This window comes from Magallana gigas, chromosome 1 (genome assembly GCF_963853765.1).
Source record: "Magallana gigas chromosome 1, xbMagGiga1.1, whole genome shotgun sequence".
Classification (NCBI taxonomy): domain Eukaryota; kingdom Metazoa; phylum Mollusca; class Bivalvia; order Ostreida; family Ostreidae; genus Magallana; species Magallana gigas.
Genome location: NC_088853.1, coordinates 73,525,425 through 73,547,345, shown reverse-complemented (window position 1 = coordinate 73,547,345; position 21,921 = coordinate 73,525,425). Strand labels below are relative to the sequence as shown.

The window sequence follows — 21,921 nt, the reverse complement described above, 5'->3', positions numbered from 1 at the left end:
GCCAAAATGATAAAAAAAAAAAAGGAAATGAATAATTAGCAAAGGAGTCGTATGAAGTAGTAGCAAATGCATTTTTGATTTAATCGATCTGATATTTTTTTAATCATAGCATTTTAATCTCAATTCAGACCTGCATGTAAGTTATCAATTGTCTAATCGTGTTAATATAAAGCATATTTATTGTTATTGTGTGAAGAAAAAATATTCCAGACAGTAATTATTATTTACATTTTGATTGTGCAATTTTTATCGGAAGATGATTTATAAGCAATTACTTTGTGCTGTGTTTTCCTGTTTACTGTTCTTGCATTAGATTTACACAGAGTTTTAACTTATTTATAATTGTTGATCAGGGGCACTTTTTTTTGCTTTGAATTTTTAAATAGAAGCCTTGCTGTGTGTTGCTCCTTGTGAAGAGGTTTACCTTGAATATCAAAAGCTTTCAAAGAATCAGAGCGTCTTTATTAGAAACAGTGGTCTCATTAGTATGATTATTATAATTAATAATATATTCTCTAGTAAACTATCATACTTTTATTACGGTTTTGGTAATAATTGCCAAAATGACAACAGAAAGCTCTGAGTAGTTAAAAATTATGAAATTAATTGATACCCATTCATTTCATATAATATATAACTGATAAATGATGTGTGCAAGAGAACTATAGGTATACTTGTAAAAATGTACATATATATAATGTGTACGTGTTATTATGATCTGAAACCTTAGGGTTTACTAATTACATTCCTCTATATTGTACTGTAAAAGGAAACTTCATGTATTTATAACATGTAGTTACTGTAAATTTCCTATATAACGGGAGTACTTATTTCCGCGATCCCGCTGTTTTGAATCAAATCATGAAAATACAATATTGTGAACACAGATCATTTGTCCATATTTCTTATAGTTCTCAACCCTCAGAAAATAATGGCAAAGTTTTAAAGTGCGTGAGGGGTGCTTCTCGCGATTTTTCACATTTTCAATAAGTGATTTACAGTACCTAAACATATGTACTGGTATATGTTACTTGTATAAACTAATAGGTACCTCTACTGTAGTACAAATACAAAGTACTTAAGCTTCTGTTACAAGAAAACTACACCAAATATGTTTAATAAAGCGCTACCTGTATAATCCGAAACCTCTATAATTCCAAAATTGATTCATCTTGCTTAATGCCACATACTTCAAACCTTACATGTATAACAAGATGTAGGGTTACTGCTTATTTGAAACTCTCCAGAAATGCATTTATTATTCCATGGCATGTATTCACCACACACCTAATTGTCCATCATCTTTTAGTTTGGACAAGCTTTTGTGTGTATGGAAGAATTCAATGTCTAAACTTTGTATGACGTCTTTTTAATGTGTTTATCATGATTCATATATTGTATGCAATGCATATTCATAAGGAAAAAAGAATTTTTATCAATGTTGTCAGTTTTGTCAAAATTTTGGTTTTTAATAACAATTTTTCCCATTAATTTTTATTATTTTTCTTTATAAGGAACGTTAGACCCATATTGATTGGCATTGAAGTTAGCTTTGTACTATTAATTAAATTTAGATAAGAAAAATCCAAGGAATATACTAGTACATTTATTCAAATGTAGCAAATGACTCAAGATAGCATATTTATTAGGTAGAACCTGTAGAAATGATATATTTATTGTAATAATTAGATCTTTATTTAATTTATTGATCAAGTAAAATTGTTATAATGCACGTGATGAAATTATGGTGCTTTTTTGATTGCAACATCCCACCTACCTATCGCGTATATTACACTGGAAACAATTTCGAAGAAAAATGATTGTGAATTCTAATATTTGGGAGGATTTTTATTTTGCTATTCTCCTGATATTTTGGTGGAATTTTGTTTTGCTATTTTCCCCTTAGATATCCTGCACTAGATATTTTGTTATCATGGGTCTTTATCATCTAGTCAGTGTCAAAGTAATGGCCTGTATGGGGAGCCAGGCGGTGTTTATAAGGCCCCAGGTGTCTAAATCTCCAGGACTTTGTCTAAGATCTTCCATGTATTCATTTTAATTTTTTATTGCATATTTTTCCAATGGTCGACTGCCACCAAGTTTTTGTTTCTCATTATGTGCAGCATGTGTTATACATGACGTTTGTCTTGTACTAAAATTGTATCAAATTTTTAAACTAGGTTATGTGACATCTCTAGACCCAATTTACAATACCACTTTAAACAGAGTCACTTTGTTGCGATAGAGGAAGACATTTTATTGACTATTGTTTATAAAATCAACTCTGATGTCAAGTTCATTAGAGAGCGCATGCGTAACAATATCATGTTAACCCCCTCCCTCTTCCTTTATTGAATGTACCCCCACCCTCCTCCCTAGTCATTTTAAAGTGTGTTTGACATATATGTGTGTTATTCAGACGTGTGTAAATGTGCGTGTGTTTGTGTGTGATAATAATGGATGTAGTTTGTGAAAAATTAACATGTTCAGCAAAAGTCATGTCCGCCATATTGTGTCTGTCTTCATCCATGTTTGGTAAATGGTTTATATTTATTAATAAAAGACAATAAAAAAAAGACGTTTTCGTTTTGTAGTTGATTATTTTTGTGTGTGGAGATCATCGGCCTCCCTAAGCCGTCACTGTTCACTGCTGTGTCTGAGCCAGTGTACTTTGACAATGAATAACAATGTATGCATGCATCCGCTTCAAAAAATAAACACTACATATCATTTCTTTTTCATAGCACTTTTGGTAATTTTTTTGAAAATTAATGTGAAAATTACTAGTAGCGTATTGCTAGCTCGGGGCTGCATTCAAGACTGTAGCTGCACCGTGGAGCTACGTAGTTGAATGGTAAGCTGACCTAGCCGCTACGTAGATATTCGGAGCCTAAATAGTATATGCTAAGCATCAAATTCAAGATGGTCACCTTAGATACCACTTTGTCACAAACATCAACTCGGTTTACTTTGTGATATTTTGTTCATCCTTTAGGTTATAATGAATTTAAACATGTATATTCCGCTTGAAATAAACAATATATGTCGGTGTAATAAGTCTTTAGTTGAATATTTCATTTTAAATCTGACATCAATAAACCAAGATATCTACGACCTAGCGACTAGGCTAGCTGCTACGATCTTGAACGCAGCCCTGGTGGTTTTTGGCGCTTGTTTTTTTGTTTTTGGGGGGGGGGGGAAGACAGACACAGTACCCCTTGATGTTGCGAATTTCCTATGTGTTAAGCAGTAGAGCGATGGAAACACGTCATGTACTGTCAAAGTGCACATTGAGCCAATGTTAATAGTCAATGCCTTCAAAATGTGCTTGTACATTGTGATCGCAGCTAAGATACGATGTCTATCTTAACGTCATTCGATCCTCAGCAATGTTCGATAACTCTAAATTATCCGCATTTTTTTTATCCGTACCATAGATCTGCTTTTTATATAGACAATGTTAATGGGTCTTGAAGAGTTTATATTACTTTGAGACATTCCATGAACTGTTTTGCCAAACTTGCAATAATTTCGTAAAATGCATGGATACCATCAAACAAATTCTTTTCATTTTTTTCATTTGTAAAGTTTAAGGGGTAATTATTATTTTTATGATGAAAAAAAATACTTTGAGGCTGAGGATCAAACCACAAATACAAATCAGTAGTAATTATACAGGACACGTAAATATCAACATTAAAAACAATTTATTAATCTATTTCAAATAAACAAAACAACAAAAAAGACTAGAGTTCAAACAAATAACACATCTTAAATTAAATATTGAAATCCAGAACCGTGCAAGTCTATTTGTCACATGACCCCGTGTCGTCATGGCAACAGCATAATGTCGGCCCATAGCTGTGATGAATATTCTTTGGGTTGTAAGTGATCTTCCGTCGTTTGGACGACTCACATGATGTCATATCGTTCGGAACTAGTGTGTATTTTCCCTCATTTTGGTTCCATATGTGCAAAGGCCCGCGGAAGCCATATTTATCCGGACGGCAACTAAAACCAAAAGGGGTGAAGCACCCAAAGTACTGATATTGGCCCGACTCCATGTCGATGACGCGAACGCCAGGCTGCTTTAAGACGTCATGCAGCCGCCATCTTTGATCCACCTGCAACCTTAGGTTGTCCGTTTTCACTATCCTCGTGCGGAGTTCTTTGTTGTAATATTTCAGAGTGCATCGGGGGTTTTCCTTTATCACTGCCTGTAGCAGGTTGGTTGGATTGAACACCGCGTCAGTGTCCTTAAGGTACCTCATCATGCACCGCACTGCGTGATCTGCCACCGCATTCACCTCCGCGGCATCCGCTAGCATTGCTAATTGATATTCATACGCGATGGAGAGTTCCGAAGCTACTGCTTGTAACTCACAGTCAAAGTCTTCCTTCTGAATACTATCCAACGGCCTGGTTATTCGGATTGCCTTCCTTCTACGAATAACATTATGTAATCCTCTGAGAAACCTTCGGAAATTTATGCTTCCACCGAACCGGAAGGAGTTCCGAATGCACCGCGCTTTAGAATACGTCTCACCGATGATCATTTCCATGTCTTCCTCATCCTCGTGGTCGGCTTCTCCGCAGTGGGGTTTGGCGTTTACACCGAGCTCTGATAAGATCCGTTGATATTTTGTCTTTTTGCGATTAAATGTCAAAACAAGTCTCTCTTGGAACAATTCAATCACTTTAGCAACTTCCGCCTCATTGGGATAACATCGAATTCGTTTGGAAGTCTTGTCTTTGGATGATTTTTCACCGCGACACACGGACTTCAAAGCCTCTGTCGGTTTTGTATCTGAATTTTCTATTTTTGGGTCTTCTTGGTCAGACTTTTCACTGCGATGCTTGGTCTCTGTTAACATTTTCGTTGTTTCGTTGTTTGTATTTTCTATTTTCTTGTCATCATAATCAGACCCAATGCACTGTTTAGAGCATGAGTTTATTTCCACAGCAATGTCATCTGCCGTTGTTTCATTGTCTTCATTAGTTTTAGAATCACATTGGGTGTCTCCATCACACACCTGTTTCTCAGTCATTCCTATCTCGTCCATTTCTCGCCAAATTCATGAACTGGTCAGATCACTCTGTAAATTTAAGACAAGACATGTTCACAAGACATGTTCAGTTGTTCACACTTTTAAATTGACATGCACGTGTATTTCTGTATTTAACCATCACACTCCGGAAATACTTTGATATCATGCGGGAAAAACCCGGTCAAACAGTTTCATGAAAAGAGTGGGGTGAAAAGTTCATAAAATTATAGCTATATATATGCAGGTAAATTATACCAGAAAAAGCCTTTTAAACATCTCAAATGCACATGCTCAGTATCACATCTGAAGATTATTATTTATTACTTGAATGATGAATTTGTTTTGTAACACAGTATTGCATTAAATATCTCTCTCTCTCTCTCTCTCTCTCTCTCTCTCTCTCTCTCTCTCTCTCTCTCTGTATTTCGAAGAAGAAAACACTCTAGAATTTCAGTGAATGGTCAAGCTCATCTTCCCAAGTCAAGGGTTAATGTAGAGCGGGGCGGATCAGAAACCTTTGACTTGGGAAGATGGGTCAAGCTATGATGGGCTTTGAAATAGCACATTGTACATTTAAACTGTATATTTATTAAATAGGCATGTGAATTAATAACACAATCTCAACGATTTAAATACCGGACGGATACCTCCCTGAATCGTGTTTCTTGAAAGGGAGAAGCCGGTTTCACTTCTATTCTTCCTGAACATGTTATGTACATTGTACAAGAAGGAACTCGCTTCATTAATTACTATTCTTTGAAAAGTTAAGCCCATCTACAACTTGTTTGTCAACTCTTTTAGAAAAAGAAAAGTGTGATATTTTGGTCATAACAGAGCATAAACTTAAAGAAAGTACACACAATTATCTTGACTCTATTCACAATGAATATGCTTGTTTTGTCAAACTTGACGATGAAAATATAATGCACGGTAATTCGGCGTTCACCGGTAAAGGGGGCGTCGCTATCATGTATAAGAAATCCCTAATGTTTTCTGTAAAAGAAGTCAGTTGTTATAATACCAGACGAATTATAGGAATTAAACTCGATGATCATTCTGGTAACACATACTACATAATCGGTGTTTATTTGCCAGCTGATAGCAATATTGATGCTTACACGCAAGAACTTAGCATACTCGAAAATCTATACACATATTACTCATGTTATGGTAAAGTTATTATTGCAGGTGACTTCAACGGAAGTTTAGTTGACACAAGTGATACAAACCTGATTAAGGCGGAATTATTATCTAATTTTGTCTCCAAGTATCAATTGTGTATCCAAAACAAGGATTTTGTCGTTGAGGGGGAGCAGTTCACGTTTACCCAGAAGAGTACAACACTAGACTATATTCTTTTTGACAAACATGTCCTCAATGGGTTGAAACGGTATAAGATTATTGAGGAGGGTGCATTTTCCATCACATCTGATCATCTACCGGTTTTAGCATATTTTGACCTTAAAATTCAAAGGCACTCTCTAATGAACTCTAACACCATATTACCCGCATGGCACAAGGCAACACCTGAATCCATTGTAACATATAGAAACCAAGTGGAACGCAACATACACAAGTTACTACTAAGCGAAATCAGGGTGGATAAAGACATTGATAAATTCGTCAGTGATATAACGGAAATATTAATTACTTGCGCTCAAAACTCGGTCCCCTTTTCCAAATACAACCCTTACACTAGACCAGAATGGACTAAATCTGTCAAAAATCTACATACAATTGAACGGAACAAACGTAGGGTATGGGTGTCCGAGGGAAGACCCCGTGGGATGGAATTTAAGCCATACCGAGAGTACAAGCGGGCAAAGCGACAATTTCGAAATGCTCTTAATGAGGAACACGAAAAATATATGCGAAAAGTATACAGTGACATTGACAAAGCCGCAGAAATTGACGTCCGCCTGTTTTGGAAATTAACCAAACGCAGAAAGCCAAGGAGATCCCGAATCTACCCAGAAATCCGCGACGAAGAAGGAGTTACTCATACAGACCCACAAGGTGTTACGGAAACGTTCGCTTCGTTCTATAGGAAACTATATACTCCGTTGGAGGACGATAGTTTCGATCACGCATTCAGAAACACGATTAGTAATAAATACCAACATCTTACGACTGAATGTGAAGAGGATCCGGGGTATATACCAGGGGGTCAACTTACAACAGCAGAAATAACGTCAGCCATAAATACACTCAAATTACGTAAAGCACCCGGTGACGACTCTGTAACCAATGAACACATAATTCATGGTGGTGCATCACTTATCGCTTGTATTTTGAAGCTGTTTAATGCTATTGTGCAATATAACTATATCCCTCGCTGTTGGAAACGTGGTCTTATAGTTCCATTACATAAAGGAGGAAACAAGTCTAAAGATTCCTGCAACAACTACAGACCAATAGCCTTATTACCATGCCTCTTTAAACTTTTTGAAAAGGTTGTGTACAATCGAATCAATCAACAACTTTTACAAACTAGAGATTTTCCACATTCTCAACAACAGGGTTTTCAGAAGGAACTAGGTTGTCTGACAGCGTCATTTAATCTCCAAGAGACAATAATACATAATTTAGAACAAGGAAGCAATGTATTCGTATGTTTTCTTGACACCAGCAAGGCATTTGACACGGTGTGGAGGCCTGGACTAATGTTTAAACTATATGAACTTGGTATTAAGGGCAAATTATGGTCTCTCATATCAACGTTCCTTTATCTTGTCTACATAAATGATCTCATCCATGCCATACAGTCCGGTAGTCCAAACACAGGTATACTCAATATACCTAGCAGCTGCACTTCCTTAGCAGATGACTTGGCTCTAATTGGTATTTCTCCGCTTGCGCTACAAACACTGTTAAATATTGCATACAACTATTCCTGCAAGTGGCGATTTACATTTAATGCGTCTAAATCATGTGTTCTACAGTTTCGCGCTAAAAAAGCTAAACTAGATAACACAAACTGGCATCTAGGTCCTGCAAAAGTGTCTTGTGAACAATCTTACAACCATCTAGGAATCGTAATCAACCACAAGTGTAAACTTTCGGATAGAGTAAACGAAGCATGCAACAAAGGACGAAAATCCTACTTTGCATTATCCGATCTTGGCACACCATTTCTTAACCCTAATACGTTATCCCATCTATACAAAAAAATTGTACTCCCATCAGTGCTTTATGGATGCGAACTTTGGTGCAACTTGTCTCTAACAGACAAAAACAAACTAAACGCATTTCAACACTTTGTCTGTAAGAACTCGCTGGATTTACCAAAACTGTGCAGATCAGACATGTGCGAATCCTTTTTTGATGTCTTACCTATCAACGCAGAGATTGACGTTCGGAAGCTTTTATTCTTTGGGAGACTTTGTCGTTTAGACCCAAAAACGTTAACAAAAAGGATATTTCTAACGAGATTATTTTCTTACTTACACGATCTTTCCGTAAATCAGTTTGGCTTTATTCCTGATATTATAAAGGTTCTCCAATCTTACAACCTTACAGTTTACTTGTGGGATTTTCTAAAAGGCGGAACCTTTCCCGAGAAACCTTGCTGGAAGAAAATTGTCCGCAACAATGTTACTAATTCACACCTTTCTCAACGAAAAGCGCGGATGTCTCATGACCCTGACTTCCTAGTTTTCACAGAAATTTTCAGAGAGTCAAAACCCTCCTCGATTTGGAATATACCTGAAAACTATTCGGAAATCAAACTCTGCAAGTTCATCTGTAAACTCTGCACAAGTGTAAGTTTCAATGGAAATCCCTATTCATGTATTCTGTGCGGTAAATCCTTTGTCGACGTGTTTCAACATTCTTCTTGTGTCTGCCCAGCTACTGTGGTAATACGTGAAAATTGGTGGAACATAATAACAAACTGTTTCAACATAGAATTATGCGCGGAATTATGTGGTCTTTCTGAAAACGACCTATTTCATGTACTTCTCGGGCGTCGTACAAATCATGAATCGGACAATAAATCATTCCACATTCTGAACTTCAATCTTGTTCGGGCGACAGCGGCAGCATACTTCCGATCCATAACAGTTGCCACTTCCGCTACTACCTGATCCACTTCAAGGCTATTACCCCTATGGGACACTGTAAATAACTTTTTCTCTTGTTTTCATTTTCATGTATGTGTACATGTAATGTGTGTGGGTGTGGGTGTGGGTGTGGGTGTGGGTGTGGGTGTGTGTGTGTGTGTGTGTGCATATATAAATTGTATATAATCATATGCTAGTTGTATGTTGTCATATCTCTTAACAGAGGAAATAAAGTATGATTGATTGATTGATCATCAACTCCTGCCCTGCAAGAAAGTGTTTTCCAAACTTCAAACACTGAACGGCCCGGGTACCCTTAATAAAATCAGCCGCGATTTTTTCTCTCTACTTCAAGATATTTTGTTTTGGTATACGAGATATTTAAATGTTATTAGAAAAGCATGACTTTTTCTGAGCCCGAAAAATACCATATAAAAACGTCCATTACATTTATTCCCCTCCCCCATTGGAAATCAACCGCCAAATAAAGAGGCCGTGTAATCTTCACCATATTTTGATTTTATCACTCTCTTCAGAAGAAGAGTCCTATATAAAGATATAAAGAATATCTATAAAGATTAAAGATAAATATTAGGGTTTTTTCTTTACTAAATAATAAGTATATCGACGAAATAAATAGTTACACATGTATTAAGTCTCTGAAATTGAAGTTTCAGGGTAGATCTGATGGGGTATTCGTTGACCCCCCCCCCCTTCCCAGCCTTCTTAATCCGCTGTTGTTTAGTGTAGTGCCGTGTTTTTTTAACCCACATTAGATCCGCCACTTGAATCGATAGCGCACATGAGTTTAAATGGGAATCCCTTTAGCCTAACCGAAAATGAAACTAGAATTTCATGTTTACTCTATCCCCGGGCCATCCCCCTTCAAACACGTTAACAAGACTTATTGTAAAATGATTAATCTTAATTTTACATGAGATTAAGAAACTTGTATACTAATATATTATCTCTTTATGTCCAATATATTACAGGTGACTGATCAAATGTATACATATACCGTTCAACAGATGTAATTTGATACGTAATGTCTGTGAGAGAGAGAGAGAGAGAGAGAGAGAGAGAGAGAGAGAGAGAGAGAAAGAGAGAGAGAGAGAGAGAGAGAGAGAGAGAGACCTACCTGTTTAGATCCACACAACAATATACGTGATCTTCCTTTAATACAATACGCCGGGTTGCCGAACAATACACGTTCAATCAGCAGTAGTTCGATAACACCGGCCTAATCCTCTACACACAGAGATCGCTGTCGCCTCTGTTGATTAACTTGGTCACATCCGGGCTACTTCTATTTTCCTCGGGAAGTTCATCAGCCGAGATTTTCCCGGTCACTTAATTCCGTTTGTTGTTGGTGTTTTTATTTTCCTCAGAGTGCTCCCCTCTCTATGACTCATAACACCCACCTATAAATAACTGAACGCTCCGTCTATTCATTCAATCTGTCTATCTTCTCTCTTCTTTCTTTCTATCTGCCAATCGCTCTCAGATGAATCGATATCTTGAGAGTGTAATGCATCCAAACAAGGGCCCCTGGGAAGCGTTGGCATAAAAGTGTGTCAAGCTCTGTTATGCATAAAGTGCACGTGAGTTATATATATAATTAAATCCAATGGATTACATTGTGCAGTAAGATCAGTGACCGCGTGTACACATGTAGGTCAATTTATTATTTTTTGTCACGGTCCGCCGCCCGGTGAATTGCCGTGTTTATAGATAAACGCGCGCATCTGTTGCGTAATACTGATATCCGTTTGTTTATTGTTCATTACAATGGGAAGATATAATGTGTATGGAGATGAGAGAGAGAAAGAGAGAGAGAGAGGGGAGAGGGGGTTGTTGTTGATTGTTGAGGTATCCGATCTATATTGGGACCTAATTTTTCCAACCTTGAATATCCATCATTTACTTAATGCTCTTTTATTAATTTATAGCAATTTAGAGTAGAATTATTTTTTATAGATTAAAGCAAGGGGGGGGGTTGCAATTCTGCGGGAAAAGGAAAAAGTCATTAATTGGGACACATTCAACTCTTAAATATTAATACTTAAGCTTGAACATTATGTCCAAGTATAATGAATATTAAGCCTATACATAGCTGTTATGCATCTAGATTCATTGACTCTGGGGCTATTCCAGAGTGTCCTATTGGTGCTAGAACCATTATGACGTCATTATTGATTTAAAGAATCTTTTCCCCGTATTTAACGGCTTTAAAGGAGTTATGTAGACAATTCAACAATTTCTTGACATTCTGTGTTAAATCATGGGAAATACCTATATTCAATTTGACATCATTTTAAATAGGAGGTCAAGAGCTTGTTTAATTCCGTTTTGTGAGAGACTGTATAGGCATTCTAGATATATTCTATTAGTCAAAAATTGACAAAACTCCGAAATTTGTTTTTCAATTCTTTCATACTTTATTGAAAATGACACCTTAAAACAAGATTGTCCATTGTGTTTACCCACAACTTAGCCTCGGTACACCCTGCCAAACAATTAAAGTTATTGTTATAAAGCATCATTGAAAGAATTTATATCTTAATTTTTATGAACCTGTGAGCACCTTTCATTTACTAGATGTTGACCTTAAGGAGTTTGATCACTATCAACATGTCTGATGGGCCTCGGTGTATATGTATTTTAAAATTCATATACTTATGCATCAGCTAGCTATATGCTTAAATAATGGGTTAACTCGCACATTAATGGTACAAAATTCACTTTTCTTTATAATGATAATGTTAATACAACAGGCAATGAACTAAACAAAACACGGGAAATTAATTTAAAAACTCATCATTATTGATAGGCGTTTATACTCGGTGTGTTATATTAGAACTGTTCCCCCCCCCCTCCATTTTTTATTTCCTTTTTTGCAAGCAAGTATATATTGTTCACTCCCCGTCGGTTGCCAATGGTTTTCTCGGGGTGTCAATTTGAACTAGTACTGTTACCCTCCCAAACAGGTACTATTTATTTTGTTATTATAAATGTCTTATTTTCGAGAAAATTTTACCGCTTTTATATAGAAATGACGTGAATTCTACGGCGAACCGTACACGCATAATCTACGCGCATGTAATTATAATTCGTTGTGTTGCCCATTGCAAAGTGTGTTGCTAACGCTGAGGGTAATAGAACGGATTATCAACTGCGTCTAAACCAATCAGAATGAAGTATAATAATTCGGTTTTCTTTAATTGATGACTTTCACGTGTGTTTAAAGTTTAACAAAATCCTCGCAGCAAAATCGTTGCTCAACACCTACAAGTTTTACAGACTAACTGTTAGCCTATATTTTCAAATTTGTAATTAAAGAAAGTAATTTTTTTTTCTTTTTGACTACATCAACGTGAAACTCGTCCATAACTTATTATTAGCTCAATTCTTTTATTCTATAATTGTAATATTTACCGCCCTGGTTACCATAGGAGCAGGCCAACACGGTTCCTAATTATGTAACTGATCATGTATTCTTATATTCATTAAGTAACAAGACTAATTGTATTTTAATATTAAAAAATTGATGTTAACATTGTATACAACTTCAAAAAACTAATTTGTTTTATCGCATTGCCGTTGAATTAAGTTTGAATAATGAACGACCTGGTTGAAAACAGCTATAATTTATATTTTACGTAATACGTAAAATAGATACGATGTTAAGCTACTGAAATCTTACAGAATATGTATGAAGGTTTGCTATATATGCCCCTGCATGTTATATCGAATTTTAAATTCCTTATCAGCTATGAAAACTATTTTCAATGAAAATGGCTCGAATTTTTCTGCTTTTGGTGTTAATTATTAATTAATTTGTAATTAAAACTTGTCCTCCGCTGAGCAGAACGAAACATATTTTTTGAATATTCTTAACGTTGCTATTATTCTGATGAGCCATTGTTAACGGCGCTACCCTGTTACATGCATAAAAATGAAAAGTGGATTTAAACTGAAATAATGTTCGTGTTTTGCATACAAAGTCTTCTCCGGATCCGTTGTCAAATCCTTCTTCTGTCCTTGACCACGTGGGGTGTAATAGCTGAAAACCATCAGTTGTTTTTATCAAAGAACAAATACATTGAAAACAAAGTTCTAACGGCGGGAACAGTTGGATACATTGCCGAGCTGTCTTCAGTTGGAATAGTCCAATGCTCGATGACATGTGCAACCTATAAGTCGGGGTGTGGTGGGTTGTTTTATCACCCGCAGCCAGAGTCTTGTAAACTCTTGACGAGTCCCCTCACGGAGGCGCTTGCTTACGATGTTAGGCTTGGCTGGTCGTTTTCGTCGCAAAATCGTGAGTTTTGTTTTTTTTAATTTCAAATATTTAAAATATTTCAACATTTTTTTTTAAATATGAAATGTTAATGTCTTTGAAAAATAAAAAAAAATAAAAATAAAGAAAAAAATGCCCCCCCCCCCAAAGAAAATGATGTCATTAAACTGGTTTATGTACAACCAATACGCTGTGTATCTTTCAGGAAATATGCACATTTAAAAAATAATAATTAAAAAAAATGCCCTCCCCCCCCCCTCGAAAATAAAAAATCAAAGTCATTAAATTGGTGTATGTACAAAAAATACGCTTTGCATCTTTCAGGAAATATACACATTTACAAACATATTTTTCAGCATGTGAAATAGGATGGTTTTACTTCAAAGACCACTGCTATTTTCGTGACCAGACAGCTCTGAACTGGGCTTCCGCGAAGGTTAGTCATGTTTCTGTACTTATGTACAGCAGTCTATATACCGGTATACTCGTTAGTTCCCATGTTGACAAACAGACTCAACACCATCCAGGAAGTTGCATCGAAAAAAAAATAGTTTCTTAGGAATTCAGTGGGACAATTCCATTTATTTTAAGTTTAAAAGAAAAAAAAATTTCATTGCAAATGGGTCTAAATTCAATATTGTAAATAGCTTCCAAACACTCTCAAATTTTTATATAAATTGTTAATGATAGATATAATTATTTTTCTTTATGTTATATTTTCTTTTATTTAAGGAAGTATGGGACTCACGATTTTGAATCTACCGCGCAACTCTGAATGACGTAAACCAATTCGCGGTCGTTAAATCTGTTTGTTCAATTCTAAGGTATTAAACAATAAAATTTATAGTGGAAAGGGTTTTATAGGTTTTGTAAATAATAAATCGTGAATATAAATGATAATAAGAGTTAATTTAACCCAAAATTCTTTTTTTACGACATAAATATCGGTTCAGTTTTCGGCAATGCGGAGGAAACGTGGATTTGATTTTGAACGCTGAGAAGACCAATCGCCACATAAAGGTTGCTAAAGCTCAGAAAAGGGATAGTGTAGTGCGAACGTTGACGCTCTATTGGGCAGATCAATCACATATTTTGATATTACAGCTGAAAAATTCTCATCGGAGATGGAGGAAGATGACTCGACGCCAGCAAAAGCGATATGTCCAGGTTTGACTTACATTCATTGATAGAGTAAAAGTATTTGTAATCTCAGCAGGATTAAGTTCGTCGAGACTGAAAGTTTTTGATAGACGTTTTTTCAGATTTTCAGTTTCGGCGAATCTTGCTGAGACTAGAGTAAAAGTAAAATTGGTAAGGATATCATTAATTTTTTCTTGTATAAATGCTATGGCGTTGTAATGCACAAGCGCAAGCATTGATATGTAAGATACCTATGCCTATCAAAGTAAGCATCGTACATATTCGTTAGTAAAGCCCCAAGCACCTGAGATGTAATTTCATAATAAAAAAAATAATTATAATTATATATACAAGTCTTTGACAGTATGCCACTATGGTTCAATACACATATCAGAACACAGTAGAATTCTTTATGTCTCTCATTTAAATAGTTAAACTTAATTCTAACATATATCAGAATGTGTATCATGTCGTCACATGTTTCAGATAATCAGATGTTTCCAGTAGTCGATTTTCAATGCATGGTTCAAAATGATGTCATACCACACATACGAAATCTCCTGTCGTCTCTATGCATATTCATTAGTCAAATTATCTGGCATTCAATTTATATTTATACTCTATCCCGAGATTTTGCTTCCACTGCTTTTCGCTTGATACTTCGATAATCATAAATACCTTTGAGTTCAAACTACGTTCATCCACTATTATAAAAAATGTCCAGATTATATGCTTTGAAACGCCCCCTCTACCTCTTCGGGTTTCAATACACATCCCAAAATAAAAAGTCTGCTGAGATTTTGCATTTGCATTGCATCAGCCATAAATAAGCCCGGATGATAACTTTGAAAAATTGTGCGAGGTGTTCGGAGTACTTCCGAATGGAGAAAAGATGTAAACATTTCCCATTATAAATCTCTGTTAGAAATTTGTTTTTGTTCCAGTGAACTTTTATGAGTGAAAAATGATAATTTGTCAATTAAGATATCCTGTATATTTTCCCTTTTATCGACTTCAACAGCATTTCTTTCACAGGTATGTGTATTTTTATTAAAAATAATCAAAAAGTGATGGAAGCAGTAACTCGGGACAGACTATAAGCTACAAGTTGAGACTGCAAATGATGATGACTTTGATTTTGTATCAGTAATTTCTGATGCTATATATAAGTGAGGTTAAAAATGATTTAGTTTTGATAGAAATTGTAAACTGACAGCCATTATGTGTGGGGTTAAGAGTTAGACTATTGGAAACCCATGACGTCTGGAGATGTATTTTAAAATAGAAAGACAGATTGAACACTTTCTGTAATGATATACACTATGGTATACACATTAACTCATAATTTACATATTGACAGGAAAATAAATTTCAAATAGGTGTGAAATAGATGTCAAGTACAATGTCAACCTCAGATGGTATCTTTTTTTCCCGTTAAAACACCTGTACAGTGTCTGGAGCTTTTATGTGACTTTCAGTCTTTCACAATAATGCTCCCTCAAAAATTACTTTTCACAGCCCCATGCCCTTCTCCATGTTGAAATATTTGCATTTATCTGATTGGAGAACATGTAATTTAAAAGTAAAGATTTCAGAAGTCATTGTCTTATATTAACTATTCCTCTCTTAGTAAATATTATTATGTTTGTTAAATCTGAATTAACCTTAGAGTCTGTTTATGCCTTTATAATATCAAGTACACATGCATATATTTTTTTTACTGATCAACTTTGCAACCAACTGGTGTTCCATTTAAAATTCTCTCATGGTGCAAAAATTCCTGATTATGTAACTTAATATTACAGATGTTGACCATGAAGAAGTTGTCCAAATGTCTGATTGTGGTTGGAGACAGTGGAGGAGTTTGGTGGAATTAGGGATGTAAGCAGATACGCATTTAAGAGAACCCGATAGTCGAGGCCATTTTTAGACTGTATTGATCTTCTAATGAAGAAGAGCTATACATAGAAATATGCTGGTTGGCAGAATAGATAGAGAGAGTGAAGTCATGACGGTTTATCAGGTATTTGATAAATTACTAGTACATAAACTACTGGGTAATTTCGTTTGGTACAGTGTATCACTGTGATTGGTTTAAATTTTCATGGATTTCAAGGGTATACTCTTTCATATCAACAAATTAAAGCCCCCATACAGTAAGGTAAAAGTTAATGTATTATTCCATATATATTTTGACTGAATCCTTAGTCCCAGAGATTATCACTGTGCAATATATTTTTTGTCATTTATTTTATTCTTTTTAATACTCCTAGCATGAGTGTGCCAATTGAAAGTCTTTCATTCATTTAAAACGTTTGTTTATTATATCAGTAAATTCTAAATTATATAATTTTTGAATGCCATGGAAATCGAACCACATGTAGTTGAATAAACCCTGAATTGTCCGAGGCCTAGTCTTTGTGAACCATAAATTGTACATCCTAAGAAATCCTTGTGTTTGAATGTCACAACAGTTTTTAGATATTTCTTTATGTATAAGTATTTAAGTTGATGCTATACCCCATCTTTCAGGTCATTCATCTATGATCGGGACATTTTCTGGAAAAATAGAAAACTTTTCAACAAGATCGAAATCCTGTCGCACATGTACTTTGTCTCTCAATTCCAAATCAACACCTCCTCCACATGATTGCATTATCAACTGGAACGGAAAGTTCTATGAAGGCCATGGAGAGTGACATGATAGAAGAGATGGTCAAGGATGTGAATGATGGGTCTATTTGTTAAAGACAATAGTTGGTGATGAAGATAGCACAATGATTTCAAAACTTCGGACAAACATTGACACAAATATTGGTAAAACATTGGATGCTTATCATGTGAAGGAAATCTTAAGGAACCATCTATATTGTGAAAAAATAACACACAACTTTAACTTTCAAAGTCATACAGTATCTCAAAAGATGTTTATACTACATCTTTGCCCAAATAAAAAGCAGATGTTGCAAGGATAAGCCAAGGATGTGCTCTTGTCTGCTTCAATATTTATGTTAGATATATAATAAAATTGTTGATAGCGTTCGTTCTGGAGCGGTAATTGTCAGCTTCTAGATTGGTAATACATGTAACAATGTTGAAAGGGCTTTTGATTTGGGTGCATTATTTGTATAAGTTTGTTGATCTATTACATTGTACATATACATGTGAGGAGTTAAATGTCCAGTATAAACTTGATTAGTTTAAAAAAAAATTCATACCATAATATATGGTTGTAACAGTAATGGATGTTGTTCTGCCAAAATAGCTTGAAATTATATTCGGCGTTTGTACTGTGCATTTTGTACATGATGTAATGCTGATTTCAATCTTTTTTTATGTTTCAGAGTTGAAAAAAATAATTATAATACATGTAGCAAATCATAAATTAAATATTTATTTGTTTATACCTACTAGAATTATTTTGTTCCTACCTGGTATAGTGTTATAAGGTGCAAATGGTTTAAAAATTTGTATTTTAGCAGAGGAATTTCAAGTTAAGCAGAGGAAATTTGAGATTTAAATGAATAATTTTTTACTTTTTTGTTGAATTTTATAAAGTACCAGCATTGTAGTAAAGATATTATTAATTGACTCAATGTTTATTGAACAAAAAGTTGGTATTGATTATTTTATCTACACTAGAATAGTGATCAAGTGAAAATGGCGCGAAATTGTAAAAACAGACCAGAGTAAATTCAGATTGCAATATCTTTTTATCTAAGTCATTGACATGTGAGTTTCTCCTTTTCCAGTGAAAGCATAACATTTGTATATTTCGTTTAAGTTCAAAAATAAAACTTCCAATTATATCAAAACAGATTTTTTGACCATTTTGCATTGAAGGTCAACACAAAAAGTAACAAATTTGAACCATGCAGAGGAAATTCGGTCGCACATTGTATGATACTGAGGAGGCTTTCAGAATTTTTTTTTTTAATAAATTGTTCTTCTGTCAATGTATTATAAATAGCATATAAGAAAAATGAAATAAAATTACTATAAACGATGTAGCATTGCTTCATTTCTGTTGTAAGTGGTGTATTTTGATGAACGGATGTATTTCCAACAAGGGTATGTTTGGATACCGTTACCATGGAAACAAACATATTAACCTATCAAAAAATTGTTATATTTTGTTAGAAAAAATGCAATCCTATTTGTTGAACCAATTTTTAAAAAAATTTAATTACTTTGGTGTCAGTCCCATACTCCCTTAAAACTCTCCTGTGAATAATTAAGAATTACCATATTGGGATTTTAGCTCTTCTGTGAACAGCAGTCGTCGTATTTGGCGGAAGTCGATTCGTTGGAGGAAAACAATTGGATAACAGAGAACATTACGCCATGTGAGAAACCAACGTCACCATAAAACCCCTTCGTTATCAATGAAATCATACAATCCTTAAAGCTCCATGTCAAATTGTTTTACCTATAAGTCCTAAAAAGATAAAACGTAAACATTCATATGTTTTAGGGCTTAAAAACCTCGTGTCTTTCCTAGAACAAACTTTAACCTTCACATCAAATAAAAAATTAAATACATTGTAAACACATTACAACCAAACTCCAATTTAACACAAAATGTTATAACTTTCCACTTTTGTAAGCATTGGTACAAATCATTGATCCCTCCTAAAAAAAGAACAGTTAAAGGTAACTACATACATTTATATGTTTTAGATCTTTCAAAACAATATATGTCTTTTCTATAACTATAACGTCGACATTCACCTCAATTAACAAATCAAATTACAAACTCATTTACTACCAAATTCCCATTAAAACCAAAATGTGAAAATACAATAATTCAAATCGATAGAAAAAAAATTGTTGTTAGAATGTCCCCTTAAGTATCACCTTCGTCATCATCATATCTCTCTCTTTATTTCTCTCTCTCTCTCTCTCTCTCTCTCTCTCTCTCTCTCTCTCTCTCTCTCTCTCCCAAACTTGCGTATATACTTTGCTATGTGATGTCGCTGATAAGTTTTAAGGCATCTCTCTCTCTCTCTCTCTCTCTCTCTCTCTCTCTCTCTCTCTCTCTCTCTCTAAACGTCTGAATATCATTTAATGAAACAAATTAGAAATATTTAAAGGTACATGTATTAGGAATGTACATCACTTACTTACATAATTATATACTTTTTGCAAATTTCGAATAATCGGCTTAAAAATTTACAGCGGCAATCTGAAACATACAGGTAGTTATATTTTATTTTATTTATTTCAATGAATTTATTTTCACTTTTATGTAGTCAAAATTGATATTAGTTTTGTTGGTATATATATTCCGTTTCGTTTCGTTTCGATTTTTGGTTTCGTTTCGTTTAGTTTCGTTTCGTTTCGATTGGTTTCGTTTCGTTTCGATTGGATTCGTTTAGTTTCGTTCGATTTCGTTTCGTTTCGATTTCGTTTCGCACTTTACAGGCGCCCTAAAATATATTCAATTCAAATAGCAACAATCGACAGTCATTTTTTACCCACTGGGGACCGTACGACCCTAACGCCTACACAGCTGACGACGACTGTGTGGCCCTGATGTACCCCGGGGGACAGTGGCCCGACTTTGGGTGCTTCATGGAACGTCATTTTGTTTGCGAGAAAAACGTGTAAATCATAGAACTGACATCATAAATGTATATGAGGGGGGAGCATAAATACCATAGACACTCGTCATTTTTCTTTTTTTTTTCTTTTTGAATTTCAAAGCATTTTGGAATAGTTACAGTTTATAATACTGTGTGAACTTTTGAAAATGGGGTTCTGTATTGTAAATATTGCTATACAGAAATAGTTATATAGAACACGTCGACGCAGGTCAAAAATGCTTGTTTCTGGAAAATGTCAAACGAAAGTGGAAATTCGAAATGTTTTTTTAATCATGTACACATTACCAGAAAGAGTTTGAACTGACACAGTTAACATGTATAACAAATACGTATTTGGTTGACCTATATATATTTTGTACTTTGCATATTTATCAGCAAAATCACAGGAACAAAGAGATTAAGATGTTTTTGTTTTTTAGACATACTGCTTTAATATATTAAAAACTTAAACTTTCCCCCAAATATCAATTATTTCATTTTTCGTATAGTTTCAAGGATTCATAAACATTCAACTATGGATTTGTTTTATAGACAGTTTAAACTAAAGCAACCATTTTCTAAATCTATTTTCACGTACAGTCTTCTCCAACTGCAATGAAATCACACCGGTTTAAAATGTTTCGATGTTAATTACACAAAGGGCGAAGAAAATCACTTCGCTAAGCAAGCGGTATATTGTCACAAATGTATACATTATCTATATTGTCTGGAATAAGTCATCAATAATTTAAGTAATATATAACCATACTATTAGAAAACAAATTATATAATTTTGAAATTAAATTACATTCAATTTTAGGTAAAAGTTAGACGGATGGTTTTTCTTTAGGACAATGTGGTATTGCTAGGATCCAGGTGAACATATCATTTTCGTCAGTTTAAAATAGATCTCGAATTTTAAATCTTATATTTCGTATCTCTAATTTCACATGAGTCATGTTTATCTTCCTTAAATGGTATAAACAGTCATGTATACATTGTTGAGTAACTCGGTGTGCTACTTTAGCACTGGCGTCGGAAGCAGATTGAAAGTGGGGGGGGGGGCTAGACTAATCCTCAGAACTCTTGACAAGCAAGTAGAAAAAAAACCTAATTCCCAAATCCAAAAATCATAAAAATGGGGGGAGAGAGAGATATCATAGCTCCCCAAAAAATTCTTACCTACCGAAATGTTTTCCCCAAATCATAAAATTCCTCATTCATGAGGGGGAGGGGGGGGGGGGAGGGGGTGCTACTAGTATACCTATGACTCAAAGTTCTCAATATTTCAATCTTTTCAAGGTAAATTTAGGAACAAAGGAACAATTATGTTTGCTTCGAAAAAAAAGTGTGTGTGTGGGGGGGGGGGGGGGCTGTACCCTCTCTGATGGTATGTTCCTAATGGTTAGGTCTTACTTTGCAAAAAAAAGTGGGGGGGGGATGGGTGGGCTAGCCCCCCCCCCCCCCCCCACCTCCAGTTCTGACGCCTGTTTATGGATGATATATGTAAATTTTCGTTAATAAACCAAATTGAATAAGATTGTCTCTCCGAGTATCATGGCATAAATCTACATACATTGGATATCCCATAGATCTTTTACTGATCTCCAACCGCTTGAAATCGTTTGTCTTATATAGCATTTCATTTTTAGGTATCTTTTGAGCGGGTTCCATCTGCATTTGAGTCACGAATTTCCCATTTTCAATGTTTCAATATCACATTTTATTATATTTTATATTATAAATGTTATGAAAGAAACATTAATTAACCTGAGCCACTTGAGTTT

At 34.9% G+C, this 21,921-nt stretch overlaps 1 protein-coding gene and 1 long non-coding RNA gene across 2 annotated transcripts in view; both read right to left on the bottom strand.

The window, feature by feature from the left end:
* Positions 1-21,921, bottom strand: part of LOC136272739 (uncharacterized) — a 158,140-nt gene that overhangs the window by 133,641 nt on the left and 2,578 nt on the right. The gene's annotated exons all lie outside the window — the stretch shown is intronic.
* Positions 3,779-10,795, bottom strand: LOC136272711 (uncharacterized). The gene is made up of 2 exons (XM_066075008.1): positions 10,248-10,795; positions 3,779-5,096 (listed from the first exon to the last, which is right to left on the bottom strand). The coding sequence occupies exon 2, from the start codon at positions 5,061-5,063 to the stop codon at positions 3,807-3,809; it is 1,257 nt and encodes a 418-aa protein (XP_065931080.1). The 5' UTR covers positions 5,064-5,096; positions 10,248-10,795; the 3' UTR covers positions 3,779-3,806.

Excerpts from the sequence above, each read along its gene's own strand:
- LOC136272711 (XM_066075008.1), bottom strand. The coding sequence starts at position 5,063 with ATGGACGAGATAGGAATGACTGAGAAACAGGTGTGTGATGGAGACACC.